The sequence below is a fragment of the Eriocheir sinensis genome, chromosome 29, assembly GCF_024679095.1.
Source record: "Eriocheir sinensis breed Jianghai 21 chromosome 29, ASM2467909v1, whole genome shotgun sequence".
In the NCBI taxonomy this organism is placed as follows: domain Eukaryota; kingdom Metazoa; phylum Arthropoda; class Malacostraca; order Decapoda; family Varunidae; genus Eriocheir; species Eriocheir sinensis.
Genome location: NC_066537.1, coordinates 9,842,594 through 9,860,873, shown reverse-complemented (window position 1 = coordinate 9,860,873; position 18,280 = coordinate 9,842,594). Strand labels below are relative to the sequence as shown.

The 18,280-nt window shown below is 43.0% G+C and overlaps 1 protein-coding gene across 4 annotated transcripts; it reads left to right on the top strand.

The window, feature by feature from the left end:
• The first annotated feature begins 597 nt into the window (after positions 1–597).
• Positions 598–16,834, top strand: LOC127005022 (uncharacterized). 4 transcript variants are annotated; one of them, XM_050873466.1, is made up of 6 exons: positions 2,778–3,312; positions 4,004–4,097; positions 4,610–4,776; positions 5,181–6,124; positions 7,520–7,648; positions 8,801–16,834. In XM_050873466.1, exons 3-6 carry the CDS (start codon positions 4,656–4,658, stop codon positions 9,365–9,367), a joined length of 1,761 nt encoding a protein of 586 aa, XP_050729423.1. In that variant the 5' UTR covers positions 2,778–3,312; positions 4,004–4,097; positions 4,610–4,655; the 3' UTR covers positions 9,368–16,834. The 4 variants fall into 4 exon arrangements, with proteins under 4 accessions (XP_050729424.1, XP_050729423.1, XP_050729422.1 ...); XM_050873467.1 differs by lacking the exons at positions 2,778–3,312; positions 4,004–4,097 and adding an exon at positions 598–616; XM_050873465.1 differs by lacking the exon at positions 4,004–4,097 and having other exon boundaries at positions 2,780–3,312.
• The last annotated feature ends 1,446 nt before the right edge of the window (positions 16,835–18,280 follow it).

The window sequence follows — 18,280 nt, the reverse complement described above, 5'->3', positions numbered from 1 at the left end:
GTCATTAAGTGTGATGAGTTAATCTAATCGTGTCTAAAAAAAAAAAGTAAAGTAAAAAAAAACTTAAGGAGTGAATGCATTTTAACTTTTTTATAGTTCCATTTAAATATTGAAACTATCATATACAATTGAACTAAAACCATTTCGTGAGCTGCTAAAGACTGAAGAGTTACCTGTAAGCCTACCTATTACAATCACGTCCCTTCAAAAAGAAATAAAAACTAGAAAAATAAAAAATAAACGAAAAACTACAGGAGTACCAACATCTAGGCCGGAGGGGAGAAAGTGCAATGACCGAAACAACCCACCCAACAATACACGCAAGGAGCTCACCTAATCCACTGAGACACATGCACTAACCCACTAAGACGGGAAATAGCACTCCAGGCGGGTTATTTGGTCTTGTTTAGCGTGAATAATGGCGAGCGGTCACGAGACGCTCCCCCCCCCACCCCCCCTGCTGCCTACTTTCTGAGACACGCACACTCCCACACGTGCTCCTGCTCACCTGCTGGGTACTAATTGACAACATTCACCTGGTCTTGCCTATAAGGATCCCGCTGTGGTGCTGGTGTTTCAGTGGTGTTAGTGGTATATTAGACAGCAGCCAGAGAAGGTAAGCTGAGGAATTAATGGTTGATCGTTGTATGCATTGAAATTGACCCTGGATATTTATTGCTGGTACTTATTTTGCTTTTTCTTTCTTCCGTTTGATAGCTATTCTTGGGTTACTTAAGGCCTTAGTCACTGAAATTTACTCTGGGTATTTGTTCCCTCTATTACTGCTTCCTATTTTTGTTTTTTTTCTCTCATATTTGATAGTTAAATCGTCTGTATGCATGCGAAGTTTTAATAATTGCAGTCATGGAGTGGTTAGCAATGATCTAGGCCTACTATTACAGTATACTTACTAATAGCACTAAAACATAATAATCCCATTCCTATGCCAGGTTATACTCCTTGTGATATTGAGAGAGGCACAGTCCTTATCGTAACGTACTTCCTAATAACTAGATAAGAATAGCTAGGCCTATATGAAAAGTATAGGCCTAACTTTTTATGGCCCGATCATTGTTAACGTATTTTTGGTTATTCTGTATATAATGGTAACAGTCTTATATCCTTGGTAAGTTATTGATATAGAAAGTAATTAAGGTAAGGAGGGGAGGCATGTTCTTATAAAGATGTTCTTGTGTATTTTTGTGTTAAATATTGTAGAGTTGTAAAATGGTGAGCCTCCATGATAGTGGCTGCAGGTGAGGTGCATGGGGGAGGCATGTTCTAATGTTCTTATGTCTTTTTTTCGTTATATTGTAGTAAAAATGGTGTCAGTTTCCTTGATATTGGCAGAGGTGAGGAGAGGAGGCATGTTCTTTTGACCTATATATTTTTGTTGTTGTTATATTTGTAGTTGTATAAGATGGGAGTCTCCTTGATAGTGGCTGAGGTGGGGCCAGAAGGGATGTTACGTCCTTGTGGAGGTTCATGACGTGCTGAATGAGGGGAAGATTAAGGTTACTTGGGCCATCACCTCGTTCTTTATAGGCACATCCCTCCCGCTAAAACACACTCACTCACAGTAGCTACAATATACAGTCTCCTGCGGCTTATGATATAATTATTACGCAACTCTATACTTTATAAACATCAATATGAACAATAAAACACGCGATGCCTGCTGTAAAACATAAATAACCGGCGAAAATAGAAAGCTATGCTAGTTTGCCATCTTTCCGGCAGATCTCACATGACTGCATCGAATTATTATTATTACACAAAAATACAGTCTACAGACACCAGTAGGAGTGATAAAAGACTCATTATACCTATAGTTCAAAAGATGGTGACTTGATTGATTGATTGATTGATTAATAGTTTATTGACTTTAATACGTAAATATCCAGCGAAGAAAGAGTAAAAGAAGCTATATTATAAGTTTCCCATCTTTCGTGCAGAACATCCCAAACGCATCCGCAGCTCATGACTAAACTATTGTTACACAAAGATAATGTCTACAAACACCAATATGAGAGTAATAAAGCACTCAAAGCCTGCCAGATGAGAGGATAGCGGCCGTGGAGTAGACACAAAAAGCTAAAAGGATAAACAAACGTGAAGAACAAGGGAGGCATTGAGGATATGAAGGCCGTGTTATCTTTGAGCAACTGAGAACCTAAATGATCCTTGAAGACACGGATATATTGCCAGGGACACACCGGCAATCATACACCTGGTAGTAAAGCCAACCTGATGCGTAGGAATACTGTAACATTATACCCGGAAAGTTAAGGGGAAGGAGAGAGAGGAGGAGGAGAAAGAAGAAAAGGAATACGCAGTTACACTCAAGCGCGCGCGTGCCAGGCAGTCACTCCATGAAGCCTTCCACTGTAATTATTAGAGAACGCCGATCGATAATGAGTCATGCTAGGTAGTTAACTATGCATAGGAATGAGAGAGGAAAAGTGGGAAGGGGGGAAGTTATGGAGGAGAAATGAGACAAAGAGTATAACTATTGTGGGAGGATCGGTATAGAAACGCAAGCCAATCAGTCTGTTATATAAGCTATCATAATTATTAAACGACAAGCCGATTGACAATAAGTGGAATTGATGTATGTAGAAGTAAAATAACAGAAGAACAAAGGAGTGTGAAGAAGAGTACGTGTGGGTGGGTGTGGGTGGGAACAGAGGCAGCGCACGAGTCATTATTAAAGCTGTTACCTTGATGATTAAAGAACACCGCTCAGTAAAAAAAAAAGACAAAATAAAGCTTAGGGATAATAGAACAGTATAGTGGGAAGATGTCTCGAGGGTGGAGAGAAGAAATAGTGAGGAAGGAGGCCGGGATGAAAGGCAGTCTGTCCATTATTAAAACCATTACCATGATAACTAAAGAACACACCGATCAATACACCATAAAGAAACGAACCTTAGGGATAGAAGAACAGCAAGAGGAGAGGGAATGAGAGGAGGGAGAGAGGGATCGAGAAGAAGGAGCTGGAGAGGGAAGGAAGGAAGGGAAAGTCAGTCTGTCCATTATTAAAGCCATTACCATGATAACTAAAGAACACACCGATCAATACACCACAGAGGAACGAACCTTAGGGATAGAAGAACAGCAAGAGGAGAGGGAATGAGAGGAGGGAGAGAGGGAGAAGGAGAGGAGAGGGAAGGAAGGAAGGTGTGTGGGAGGGAGAGGAGAGGAGGAGAGGTGTGTCAGTCTGCCCTGCCCGCCGCCGCCGCCGCCTGCCAGCCTCCGCACGGAATCAATGGCGTGAATCATCCTCAGGACCCCACTCCCGGCTTGCTGCAGGTACACTCGGGGGGATGTACGTCTTCAGGATGACTCAGGGGGGCGTGGGAGGCTGGGAGTGACACATGGGAGTGGTGGGAGTGGGCGGCGACACTGGAGGAGCAGCATCAGCAGGCAGACGGTATTCTCAGAGGCTTCCACCTCCCACATCAACTATTTCCAAAGGCCGTAAAGGAGATTAATCGTTTTTTCATGAGTAGTTTTTCACATTCATGGTACAGAAGAAGGGTCACACAACCACCAGGGTCATTAAGCTACCCCTGGAAATGCCCAAAACGCCTACGAAAGCCTTGTCAAATATATGTGCCTGGCCGCCGTAAGGTTGGAGGCTATGGTCCCAGGCAGACAGGAGTGTCCTTGTCAAGGGTTAATTGGGAATTCTAGCAGCTGCATCCGCTCCTATTTGTGTGGGTGGTGTGGCTGTGGTGTGCCCCGCCAGTCCAGTGCCAGCTAGTGCCAGGGAGCCTCCGTGTGGCCCTGCGAGCGGTGCCACGGTGGGCTTGGGGTGACGGGGGAGAAGTGGCATTGAGTGGAGATACTTAAGGGAGGATAGTGCCTCAGCTGGGCTCCTCAGGGCAAGGCTCGTCGGTGTGGCAGCTCTCAAGGACGTGGTTAAGAGGGTGTGCTTTGTAAGAGCCGCTCACTGGGGCAGACAAACAGACCACACAGTCTCCCTCCCTCCCGCCCCCAGGGGAGTGTGTGCCGCGGCGTGCTGGGATGTGACGGCCGTGCACGTGCCCACACCTCCTCCCCAGGCGTGCAGAGAAGCTGAGACAACAGGCACAGTGAGTGGTGGACGTGAGCTCTGGTGGGTAGGCGTGTAGTCATTTCCTGGTTCATGTTGCTGCCATGTTCCGTCTGGGCACCGCAACGCGAAGGGCGGCCCAGGGGGATGTCCATGGATGTGTGCGGTCATGTGCGGTAGTCAGTGCTTGTGTTTCCTTGACGTAGCTGTGTAACAAACTTATTATGCATTTTCTCTAATTCTGGACTAAAGTAAAAACATAGATACATATGTCAACTTTGAATATTAGAAAAAAAATCATGATGAATAAGGATGTCTCACTTTTACAGTTTTTTTTTCCTGAATTCTTTCACACAACTACTAGTAATATACACTTGAACATTAAGAACATTTGAAGGAATGAAACTAGGTAGTGGTTGAGGGGAAATAAAGGCCTAATATGGATGCTGGAAATATGTACACTTCACAAATCAGCTGCTGCACTATGGGAGAGTCAAGGACAGGACACAACAACTTTTTTAGTTCAATGTTCATATGTATTATTTGTTGCAGGTGTGATGTAGAGGTGATGTAGAGCTGCTGGAGCCAGGCAGCAAGGATGGTCGCTCCAGAGACTCACAGCTGGGTGGGGGTGGCGGCCCTGGTGGTGCTCCTGACACTTCTGCTCCCCCGTGTGGCCGGAGAATGTAGCACACTAGAGCAAGACACCATCCTCTTCAGTGAGTGCACATTAGCCACTCAGTGAAATATACTTGTAAATTATGATTATTTCAGTGTTTCAATTGCAGTTTTTTCTATTTCTAGTGGTTGTCCTTTGAACCCTAATGCCATTGTGACTTTTTAATCTTATATTTATGATGTAGCAAAGCAAATATATCTAAAGTTTAGTCATGTAGTCTTGGGGTTAAAAGGAGACCATTTCTTAAGAAAAAGGAGACCATGTCTTAAGAACAAGGAGAAATATTGCCTGAGAGATATAGCTGCTCTGACAACTAGCATCAGAAGCCCTTTCAATAACAATACTCTTCATACTAACTGTGAATGCCATTGTATTTTCCTCATCTAATCTTATTGTTTAATAGATTGGTGTAATGAAGGTAGCTGACTGTTGTGTGTGTTGCAGATGACCTCAAGGACATGAAAGACAGGCACTGCTACAGGTGCTACCAGGCGCCTGTGACTCATCGCCTTCAGGTGCAGCTGCGCCGAGTGCGGCTCAAGGGCCTTTCCTCCATAATGATATACATGGCAGACTCAGCCAACCACATCTCTGCGGACTGTGGAGACTGCCAAGAAGGAACAGCCTGCCAGGAGTGCAAGGAGATCACAGCAGGAAGGATGTTTGAGCTGTACCTCCGCCAGGACACGTCCCTAAACTTGGAGGAGGGGCAGAATGCATGTGAATACATTGCCTCCTTTAACATTACCCTGAATTTGATCAGTGATGAACCTGAGGTGGAGGTACCCCCAGACTGTGACAGTGGCTTCCTTGTGAACTTTCCTCAGTCTGGTGACTCGTGCATCATCAACACCACTCTGCTGGGCACAGAGACGCACTGCCTAATGCCCACCTGCTCTGAAGGCATCCTGGCCTCTGACGACTTGGTGGAGAAAGTGGAGCACACTTTTAAATTGACGTCGCTGCCAGAAACATGCGTGTGGAAGCTGAACACTGAGCAGCGCAAGCACCTCACTCTCACCTTTTCCCAGGACATCCGACCTCACCTTACGGTGTTTGAAGGCTCCCTCATGAACCCACGGTGGGACATGGAGTGGTGTCCGGCCTACAGCAACAATTACAAGCTGGAGACTGAAGCCAACGCTGTGTTTGTGGTGTATCATAACACTAACCCACTCACGAAGAAGGGCTCCCTCTCCATAACCTCACAAGCAGCTGTCTGCCTCATCCCTCCCTCCCTGGAGCATGGCAATGTGGAATTCAAGCGTTTGGAGTCCGGTATGGTGGCTTTATACTCCTGTGACCACGGCTACAGCCTCATCGGTCCCCCCAAACTAAGGTGTAAGGACGGAGGATGGAGTGACCCGCCCGTGTGCCTGCATGACAAGGTGAGTGTTGCAGTTGTCCTCCACAAAACTGATGTGTTGAGAAAGTTTGCCTTTAAAGGGAGTTTCCCCCCAAAAAATACTCATTCCAAAAAGAGGGTTCTGTGATTTTTCAAGGCATTATTTTTTGGCTTAGAATGTGTGTGTGTTTGCTTAGAGGGACTGAATCTGTTTTTCCTCCCATGATTGACTTTTTTACTGGTATGACAATGATTTGGTAGTGAAGTTTGTGTTTGGATGATGAAAGTGCTGCAAGGTTTCTGCTGACAAGTGAACATTGCACACTTTACTGGCTAACCAACTGATCAGGACCAAATTGGGCTGGCTGACACACCTGCTACCACAACCTTCAACACCTGCTACCACCTGCTACCAGATCCTGCCACACTGCTGCCATTTCCTACCACACTGCTACTACCTCTCACCACATCATACCTTCATCTGTTACTGTTGCCTACCACACCTGCTACCCTGTTGTACCTCACCTGTTACTTTTGCATACCACACCTGCTGCCACCACTGACCACACCTGCTACTGTCATCCACCAGTGTCTACCACCTCACCACACTCCCTCACTTTGGGATCTAAGGCCACAAATAACATGGAGGGTTCCTCACTCACTCATGCTTGGTACCACACACGCAAACCATGCCATCAGTTTCAGTTTATTCGGGATATCATTATTAGAAGGTTATATTAAGTTTAGGATGATGTTTTTTTTCTGGAATCAAGGGGTTAATAATCATCTACTTACTCATCAGCTACATTTATATCCTTATCTACTCTTCTGTCAAACGTCATAAAACCACTTACTGTTAGTTAGACCAGAGTAAATGAATATGTAATTGTGGTGGACGAGTAACAAGATTATTTTTAACTCCTTGATTACAAAACATACCAAACTAAACTTAATAAAACCCTCTATCTAGAATAAAATTAAACTGATGTCGTGGTTTGCATTTGTGGCACCCAGATCTGACTCTCGTTTAACTTTGCTCTCTTCTTGGGATTCTACCTTGGACTAAAGGCTTTCTGCTCAGAGCTCAGGTGCGTGTGTACCTGTGGTTGTTTGAATGTAGCTTGCATACCTGTGAGAGGGAGTGTGTGTGTGTGTGTGTGTGTGTATAAGTGTGTATGTGTGTGTGTGTACCTGTGTCAAAATTAGCTTGAGCAGGAGTGTGTCCCAATACTAAGATATGCCTGAGGCTCTTTACTTCCCATGGTGTGGCAGAACCTGCATGACTCCCCTGTTTTGTACTGGTTAAATATACATAAAGAGTGTATAGAAGAGAGAGGGAGGAAAGGGAGCCTAGGAGGCTAGATGACTGCACTCATTGTCCCCAGTGCCAGCAGAACATCATGTGAAAGAAAGATGTCCAAGTTTCAATGCCTTTCAGGATAAACTGATGTCTGATGCCCCAATGGATTCAGTAGAGAGTGTGGACAGTGCCAATGTCACTGATTTAGCCCCAGAGAATGACACTAGCTTGAGCCCAGGTGACGACAGTGAGCAGCAGGTGAAGCTGGTGAGTGCGTCCCAACCAGTCCTCTCTACTCAGCATCCCTTACTGCCACCCCCGCCCCGTCCCAACCACCACCACCACCACAGTAGCCATCCCTACCACCACTTCCAGTACCACCTGAATCCCTTTTATATTGGCATTTGTGAACTTGGTGGAGTAAACACCCTAAAATGAGAGGGACACTCTAGTTTCCTTTCATAAATGAGATGCAGAATGATATTGTAGGCTTGGTTAGGCTAGTGCAAAATTCTCTATAGATATGTTGAGAAAATACCCTTGCATGAATGACGCATGTGTGTACGCATGTCATGAGTGATAAATATTCATATTGCGTGTGTAGGTGTTATTGTTCCGAGTGCATATGCAATCATTATGTATTTGATCATGTCTGAACATTTATTCTGTAGTAGCAGTAACTGTTTCCTCAGGTTGTGGTGGTATATATGTAATGACAATGTCTGTACTACTAACATGGCCTTTCTTTTAAAAGTTCGTTGGGGGTACATAACTGTTTTCCTTCAGTCTTGCATGGGGACCAATGAAACGTAACACTCATTTTCTCTACCACCTTAATAAGCATGCATGTTGAGGGAAGGTTAAGTGCGTTGTCCCTCTTCCGCCACGGGCAAGATGCGATCCTGCAGCTTCCTGGTGGCTATGTCCTTCCCTCACTTGATGCATGACCGTGGCAGCGGCAGCAACAGCACCACCAACACCACCAGCCCTCCTCCCGCCCCCTGACTCACCACCTCCCCACCCTCTCCCCGTCTTCCCCAGGGATGGATGCCGCAGGTGTTGGGTGCCAGGCCTTCATGATTAAGCATTGCAGTACCAGTAGCTTCATGAATTTAAAGATGGTGCATAGTGTCTTTCTTTTATTATTTATTTATTTATTATATTACCTGTGAGGACTCAGGGGTATTCACTTGCTTAGATAATTGAACCTGATGCTTCGTTTCTTTTTTTCATGATCACAGAAATGGCTGCACCGTTTTTCATTGTCTTTTTGATGATATTATTTGATGAGGATGATGCCCCCACTCTTATTTTGCAGTGATTATAATATATAGACTACGATTTTTGTTGTCGATGTGATATTACTGACGGAGGCAAGGCAGCTTCATCATCCTTACCTAACTTTCCTTTCACTTCTAGGCCACACCGGAAGAAGCGGCAGAAGAGGCAATAGAAATGGCAGAGGAGGAGGAAAAGAAGGAGAAAGAGGCAAAGGAGATGGAGGAGGGTGCGACTTCAGAGCCAGAAATGGAGGGTGAGATAGAAGACGAGGTGGAGGAGGAGGTGGACTTGGAGACATACAGCACCTCCACCTCTGACATTGATTGGGATAGTGATGACTACCCTTCAAACGACACCGAAGATCATGTGCTGCAGCCGTCTTTCAACTCCACCGAGACAACCAGCAGTGGCGGAATATTCTCCAACCTTCTCAACTTTAACCTGGAGGAAAACCTGAAGCTGTATATCATCATCGGGGGCGCAGGTCTCACAGCACTCATCCTCATCATCATCATCTCCGTCATCGTCTACCGCAAGAAGTACCCGATGAGGCTTGGTTTAGGGCGACGCTTTGACACCTTCCAAAACCCGATTTACGAGAAGGCTGTAGTGCGTGTGCCTCTGCAGGTGGAAGAGCCGCCCATTGAGGAGAAGAAAGCGAGTGATGCAGAGGAGATTAGTAATTGCACAGTGCTAGAGCCTTAGGAAAGAGGTTGCTGGAGTCATAATTTTTCTTCTTTTCTTTTTCTTTTATGTTGAGCTTAAGATTTTTATATTTCTTTTCTTTTATGATTGCAAGTTTCCTCTCCTCTTGTTTTATGCTTTTATTTTTTAGAGCTGTGAGAGAAAGGTCAGCTTAAATTATCCTTTTTCTTCATTGAGGTCTTTTATTTATTTGGTTTTATCTTATTTATTTCAGAGCTGTGAGAGGATTGAATGACAGTTTTCTTTTGTTGTGTGAGTTTGTCCAAACCTTCTGTTCCTATTCTGATTCATTTTCAGAGGTGCAATTAATACTTGGACTCTTTCTTTATTTCACTTGTCCATACCTTCTTATTTTCACCTCACTTTCACCAGGTAATGAATACTTCTTGTGCAGCCCCTGTGCTCTGAGTGTCACTTGGTGCAGGACCCGGCGGGGTCCTGGGGGCTCTGCAATGTGAGTACCTCGAGGTGTTGAGTGTCAATTCAAAAACTTGTATTAGAGGAAGCCAGCATTGCTGGAGTCTAAAATGGAGCTTTATGTAACTCTACAATTTTGTAGAGAATAAAGCTTTGTATCATGTGTCTTAAATTAGGTATATGTGGTGAGAGAGTGAGACGATTTCACAAAGTGAAATATTAAAACTTTTTTTCTTTTTATCAAATGTGCCTGCTGGGGCTCAGACCAAGGGCTGAGTGAAGAGTGCAAACTAAGTTTGTTTCCCAAAAATGACCTATGTGAGTGTGCCCAGTGGAAGACTAATAGTGCAAGCCTTCAAAAGAATACTAAAGAATGACATTATGAGGCTCGCCCTGTGGTGGTGTCTCAGTCACTCACAAAAGCTGCAGGTGGAGTATTGCCTTGTGCTTTTTCTTCATGTGGTTTTAGCAAGTAGGGACATTAATTTGTGTTCACATGAACAAAAGTGAGAAATGAGCAAAACCAGAATTTTACTGTAAATATACATATAATATTTGGTGTCCATTGTAACAGATTTTGCCGTGGAAGGGACCAAAGATGTGTAGGAGGAAAAGAAGAGATAGTAGGCAGAGAGAGAAAAAGTTCACCCATTAGTGATTTTATGGTGTCATAGGAACTGGTGTGTCATGGTTTATGGGGAGAGTAATGGGAGGTGTGTGCAGTTTAAACCAGTCTGCTATGGGTTGGTGGGAAGCTGGATATGTGGGGTGCTGAGGACTGCATGGTATGGGTGGTGTTTGGCTGCTACAGGGAAACTTGACTCTAGTGGACACAGGTTTCCAGTTTCTGTTATAAGACAATATGCACTGGGATTTTACTTTTAATCTCCCATGACTCGCTAGAATGATGTTTTTGATCTCTGCAACAGGACTTGACAGGCTGTGCTTCTCTCCTTCCCCTGAGAAAGTGTATGTCTGCTAGTCTAGCTGTACAGAATTTTATATTACTCAGCCACTATACATGTGATTTGATGTGTAAGAGTTTTTACTTGCAGATGTCATGCGTATCAAAAAGTTTGTGTGCATTGCTACGTGAGCTTGTGCAAGAGTAGGCGTGTTTACATTAAGTTCTGCTTGCAAGAGTGCTTGTCTGTGGCTTGGTTACTGCAATGTGGAGGCATCTCAGGCCTCAGGAGGAGCCTAGTGTGTAGCTGTATGACAGGATTCACTAGTTAATGATCCACAGTAGCTGTAGTGTATAATTAGGATGTAGCAGCCAAGAGAGCATCTACTTTTGGCATCAAGAAACCAAGTGATTTGGTTTTAATGAAGACTGTACTAGAGGACTTTTGAGCTCCTCGACACTGACATTGCCATTTTCTTCTCTGTGCCATGTCATGATGCCTGTGATGATCCCCTATAGGAGAACACTATTACAGGATCCTTCTTTATTTACACTCACTTCTCAATGATATAATTCCTTACATTGCTGAGTGGCAGTGTAGTTTGTTTGTCAGCACAACGCAGCCAAGGCTCACTTTAAGTTACCATTGTATTTATTGTAAGATTCCCGTCATGGACAACTTGACGTCCAGAGTTTACATGCACTTCCTCCTTTGAAATAACTATATTTGGGTCTGTTAAATGAATGACCTTGAATAAGATGTCTTATCCTCAAGTATTATCAAACTGCTTCCTTTCACGTGTGACTCAATATTTTGAACTCGTGCTTATCTTTGCATTTCCTGTATTTATGGAGCAGCTGCACAAGAAGCCTCACCCACTCCTCACTCACTCCCCAGTTAGCACACGTCACCTTAGGAATAATCATCTGGATACTTTTGTAGCAGAGACAGGTATTGCATTGACCTAACCAAACACTTCATTGCAGAGTTGTCTTTAGGAATATTTGCAGCACAGACAGACTTGCCACTCATTCATCTTGTTACATTTTTAGCGCAAAGGAGAGCCAGGGTGTGAGGAAGGCCTTGGAGGCATGGGAGTGTAGTTGGCAGGCTCATGCGGGTGGGTGTGACGGTGGTGCATCATGATACCAATACAAGGAAATAACCGTTTGTTGGGGTGATGTGTTATGATATAGTTTTTTAGCAGGTAGATTGTGCTGTAAGCAACAATACCTCATTTTTGCCATATGTTGCAGCTTCTCTGGTCATTCTTATCTTTTTTAGTGTATTTTGCTATTTCTTTACTTTGTAAGTCACCACAATTTTATCACCAAAATTAAAGCACCAGCCTCTAGGAATTTTGCCAAAGTACATATGTTTAGAAAGAATTTATTTTTTTCTCTTTTTCAAGTTTGTCAAATATTTTTTCTTTGATGGCCATGACTTTGATAGGATGTTTTCTCCCATTGTCGAAGTCACTGTGTGTTGGAGTGTATTTCTCTACTTTAGTGAGGAGGAATAGAGGAACATCTGTGCTGGAAGAGGTGTGATGTTTGGCTGTGTCTTCTCATCATTACTGGCAGGAGATGGCCATGTTAGGTGCTAGAGTATGCATGTGTGTGTGTGTGTATGTGTGTGTGTGCATTCGCTCTGTGTGCAAATTTGTGGATACCTTGAGTTTCCAGGCGATGTAGGGATGTGGTGGGATTACCGGGTGTGGCTGGGCACTTGTGGGTATGGCATGGGTGTGAAGACGGTGCTGTGGTGAGTGACGGTGCGGCAGTGCTTGACTTTGTACTTTTCTTCCTCATTTAGGTACAACAGGCTAAGGAATATCGCCCCTAGCAGTGAAGGGATTGTTTTATATTTTCCTCATAGTATGCTGAACCCCACTTTAATTATGTGCCAAAGTTCTGTATCTTTCTTTACTGAGCATACCTTGATGAATCTCAGAATATTCCAAATCTTGGTTGTGTACCTGACGAAGAGTGTCCGGTAAGGAACCACTGATGATTACCTTGTGTTCCTGCCGCTCTGTTTAGGTTTACTCTTCAGAACGTATCATTTCGTATCATTTAAGTTGCCGATGCATCTCTAGTATTACCGGAAATGTTCGTTTTGCATTCTTACATGTTTTTATACAGTCGATGCATTCTCCATATCGCATCTGTTTCATATACTAGCCTCAGTTTGCAGCCTGCGTTCTGAGGTGTGAAACAAATCATGTTAAGTGAACCAATTACTCTTAGGTACTGGTAATATAGAAGTGTTTATTTCTCATAGCAAACAGATGTATCTACGTACAGTTAGTGCATGCCCCATTATATCAAAGTTTGTATTTACCTCAGTTTGTAGCCTCTGGTCTGAGGACTGCAGTCAGTGTTTTCCTGCTGTTGGAGATCCTCCTTTAGGCCCTGCTCCCTGTAACTCACTCGCTAGACAGCGTGATCAATAATAGTATTGAAAAAAGAATAATTCCTTCAGTCAGTAAGTACCAGAAGGAGCCAAGACCTAAATAAGCACCTCCAACGGCATAGATAGCATTGCCTGTAGAGAAGCAGGTCTGAGTCTGTATGTGTGCAGTCCGTTAGGAGAAGTCTGCATTAATGGTCCTTCTCTAGTCAGTTAAGAGAGTGCAGGAGGCCTTGGCTGTGTGGTCCGGCTGACCCACCGTGGCGCAGCAGTCGCCACACGCCTCACCACCGAGCTGCCGCAAGACAGCCGCCAGCCGCGTCCTGGTGGGCCGCTGGTGGCCTCGGCAGCTTTAGTGATAGCTTTCATTATGCAAGTGTAGCTCCATGTAATTGATTAATGCTAATGTACGTACGTCTTAAGCCTCGGAGTGACGTCTTCTTCCTTTACGCTGCTACTCCGGCTCTGAATTGTGACATGCTATCGTGTATTACTCTCGTAGAGGCGTGTAGTGTATTCTCATTATGCATTTAGAGGAGTAAGGAAATTTATCACATCTTTGGAGATTATTATTAGTCATTATCATTATTATTATTTTCATTATTTAGAAGCTTGATTTTTATTACGATTTTTAATACTTATACGTGAAAAGGTAATACATATATGTTCAGTAATATTTTATAGATTCTATTATATTCTATTGGAATGATTATATATGTAGTAGTTTTTAAAAGTTTTATAATACTGTCATGAGAATTATGTGTAGTGTGTGGTGCCAAGTAATGATAATGTGTAGCTGCTTCATGCACGGGGAGGCTTGGGAGAGCAGGTGATGGCAGTGCGGGAAGGAGAGAGGGAGGCGAGGGTTTTCCTTTCCCTTGGTATTTAAAAGGCAAAGTTGAGTTGGAGGGAGAATTGAGGAAGCTTGAGTTTCTTGCTTCCTACACATAATACTGGGGTGATAGAGTGCTTTGTTGATGTCAGAGATGTAGTGAAAAAATTGCTACATCCGCTGCGTGTAACCTTAGGAGAGTAGAGTGGTCCGAATTGCCTGGTTTTGGGATTAGTTGTCTCTCTCCCTCCTCCTTGTATAGGCCGTCACCTCTCAGCCATAACCCAAGGAATTCTTCTCCATTTGTGCTGTGGTGGTAACTGGTGTGTGGTGTGGCTGCGTGTCTGTGCCATGGTGGAAACACACACACACACACACACACACACACACACACACACACACACACACACTGTCTCATTAAAGTGAAATAACCTGATAAGATTTTGAGGAACATTGCTTATGTATAAAATGATTTCTGAAGGATGCTACTTAAAACGATTTTGTATATATGATGGAACGTATTTACGGTTTAGCTCACATTCTCTGCTCAAAGTTATTGAAATGCGTTCACTAGTTATTAGGTCCTGTTGAATCAGCAATCATTATATTGTTTACTTTTCAATTCAGATTAATATAGGGAAGCAGATGTTTCCTTTACCTACACATAATGAGAAAACGACCAATCACTCTACAGACACACACCACATTATAGCCGTGTGTTTGTGGCAGATCACATCACCACCACTGTCACCACAGCCACAGCATTATGCAAACATACGCACCACTATTTAAATAGGCTGATTCTTACGCACCAAGAACCTTGTGTGTGTGTGCGTGTGTGTGTGTGTGTGTCAGTGTGCGCGTGCTCCATTTATGGTTTTGGGGTGAGCAAAAAGCCCCTCAAGGTGTATGTAAGATATGATTTTTAGGGGCACAGTAGAGGCCCCTAAAAATTTGTGTGTAGGATTGCAGTCGCTCCCAAACCTAGGCTGATTCACACCTGCTGGCCGGGTCAGGCTTAGGGGCATTGCGGGTCATTAGGTAGTTTATTTTACACATTCTGATGCTCTTGGGTTGCCCTTATCTCTATAGAGCATGTTTCCTATGTTTAATTTTATTGTTTTACCTCATTAACAAACAAACTCTAAGCACAAAACCAACTTTTCTTGTTATTACACAATTGATTTTCCTTATGCATACAAAAGTAGTCTTATTAACACATAGCTGTCCCTAACTTTGAAAACACAAATACAATGCCTTCTTTATTAAACAGAACCATCATTATAAATAAAAACGCAGACTTCTTACTCATATAAATTTTCTCTGCAAGCAACATTTTATTTTTAATCACAAAGCTCTTCACTGTTATGTCAACTCATCTTTACAGAACACCATTGTCTATTTTATGTTTAGTTTTCTTTCTTATTTAGGTACAAAATCACTTTCCATTAGTAACACAGAGTCACCCTTCTTCACAAAACACAAAGACAAGACCAAGCCATCCAAGCATGGTCACCCAAATTGTGGGTCCACTAAAACATATCCAAATGTCGGGTAAAGCTGGGGTTGGGAGGTGGCGGCAGCGTTGTGTGGGGTCAGAGAGCCACCGCATTGTGTGTTGTGTCGTGTGTCGTGCTGCAAGCGTGTTTGTATCGCACAGAAACCAAAAAGACTATTATTTTGTATGCGGTGTGTGCACGAGTGTGAGGTGACGTTTGATTGAGTTATCGTATACGTATTGTTTTGAGACGTAACGGAGATCAGAAACAAGGAGGATACCTCTTCCGTAATGCATTTTTGATAGCTTCTAAACTCCCAGCAGATCTTAAACTTACTCTGTGCTTACATTCTTTTATAACTTGTCTTCCCGCGAATCGTTGCAAAGAAAGTATCTCCCAGGAATGCACAAATTAGTCGATTATCATGTTGGGTATTTTTCTGCTTACATTATGATAAAAAAAGACAGGATTTCATGGATTTTTATCGGAGGCAGCTGTACCTGGAGGAAAATTTACTTCCGTAGTCTGTAAATTTTTCTTTTCAACTTTTGGAGGTCTTCTTAATATTCTTGACGTGCTGCAGTGTAATATTTTCTGCGTTAAGATTTATTTAGGAATCACTTAAGACCGAATATCAGTTAGACAAGATCCTTAAGTCTTTGGCGTGAAGAATAGAACCGAGTTAGAAAATAGGGTTTCCGAGTGTTACTTCTAGCTAATACTCCTGACCCACTGTAATGTATTTTCCGCATCATAGTGTTTATTTAGGAATCACTCGAGGTTAGATGAGATCTTTAATTCAGTAGCGTGGAGAATGAACTGAATTACGTAAGCAAGTCTCAGATGTCTGTCAATAAAACCCACTGTAGTATATCTTCTGCATCGTAAGGTTTATTTAGCAATCACTCGAGACAATATTAGTCAGATTCTTGAGTGTCAGTGCCATGGAGAATTGACTGAGGTACATAAGAAAACCTCCTGTAATGTATTTTCTGCATCTTCAGGGTTTAGGAATCACTCAAGGCAGAACATTAGTCAGACAGGATTCTTAGGTCAATGGTACGTAATAGGGTCTCCGAGAGCTGTCAAGAAAGCCCGCTGTATTGTATTTTCTGCGTCTTCAGGGTTTAGGAATCATTCGAGACAGAACATTAATCAGACGAGATTCTTAGGTCAGTGGTGTGAAGAATTGACTGAGGTACGTAAGAAGGTCTCCAAGAGCTGTCAAGAAAACAGGCTATGGTGCGCGTCACTCTGCGTCGCCTCATTTTATATACAGTAGCGGGAGAGTGAGTGTCTTTCAGCCTAGAGTAGCGGTCCCTACGCCGGCTTGTTTCCAATCTTCCTATTTTCTACCGTGTAAGGAAACTTGTCTCAATTAAATGTTATATAAGATGGAGAACTTGTCTTTGTTTGTTCCCATGCATGGTGAGTGAAGGGAGAAATATTGTTGTACCCTTAAGCAATCTAGAGTTTTTTATTTGTTTTTGTTTGTTCCGATGCATGGTGACTGAGGGAGAGAACAGTGCGGTACCCCAATGCAGTCTGACTTTTTTTGTGTTTGTTTATGGTCAGTATTGTTTGATAGACGCTTCCACCCCTCACATCATCTATTTCCAAAGGTTAAAAAGGAGATCAGTCAGGTTCTCATGAGTGGAATTTTAGGTTTATGGTAGAGAAGAAGGGCCACACTACCACCAGCAGGGTCATAAAACTACCCCAGGAAATATTTGCCCACAACTACGAAACTCTTGTCAAATGTGTGTGTTTGGGGAACAATGTGTTATAATGCCGCCCTATTTTTGTTTGTTTCAATACATGACTGAGGGGAAGGACAATGTAGTCTGACTGGACGGATTAGATCTGTCGGAAAGAAAAGTGTCAACCATCAGAGTGAGTTGGGTAGTTTGGGGGATAAATACCAACAGTTCCGTTCAACTCAGTCCTCTCTTAGTTAGAATATGTTTAGAATTAGTAGGAAATATGGATAGATTTATACAGGTAATTGAGGCAGAGGTATAGTTGTTTATAGGAAGAACCTGGAAGTTGGTGAGGTGGAGGAAGCATAAGTCTGACGGGAATGACAGATATGAAAATGGAAGGAGTAATACCCAACATTGTCTTTCCAGCTGTTGATGATGGAACTTTACATAAAACTCTGTTAAGACTGCAAGCCAAGTTACCTCTATGAAATGAGATCTACAGAGTTATTTTGCTTATATTTAAATAAACGCCATTGATAAGAGACTAGGGTTGACCATGACTGCATTAAGGAAGGTGTATTGAGATAGAAAGAATGTGATATTGAGCGACGCTATGGCTGCGCGTTGCCCCTGTGGTCGTCTCCGTCACATTAGCCCCTTGACTGTGAGGTGGTAAGATATAAAATGATATAAAATAATTAGCAGCATCATATCTTGACACCTTGGGATAAAAAAGCCAGTACGGGAACAATCGAATTTAAGCTGGAAACCGGGAGACATGCGAAGCGGACGAGAAAGAAAAAAAAAAGCTGTGATGGTAAATTAACTCAATACCAGACTACTTATAGCTGAAAATAATAATGTGAGGGTGTTATATATAGTTTGAGGAGGATAAAAGGACCCAGTGGTGAATATTTCTTACGTTTGTGTCTAGTGTGATGTGTGTCCGCTATGAAAGTAACTCAATACCAGACTTTTTATAGCTGAAAATAATTATGTGAGGGCGTTATATATAGTTTGAGGAGGATAAAAGGACCCAGTGGTGAATATTTCTTACGTTTGTGTCTAGTGTGATGTGTGTCCGCTATGAAAGTAACTCGATACCAGACTTCTTATAGCTGAAAATAATTATGTGAGGGTGTTAT

Coding starts and splice junctions, on each gene's coding strand:
- LOC127005022 (XM_050873467.1), top strand. CDS start 4,656: ATGGTCGCTCCAGAGACTCACAGCTGGGTGGGGGTGGCGGCCCTGGTG. Junction 6,125..7,519: donor CCGTGTGCCTGCATGACAAG/GTGAGTGTTGCA, acceptor AATGCCTTTCAG/GATAAACTGATGTCTGATGC. Junction 7,649..8,800: donor GTGAGCAGCAGGTGAAGCTG/GTGAGTGCGTCC, acceptor TTTCACTTCTAG/GCCACACCGGAAGAAGCGGC.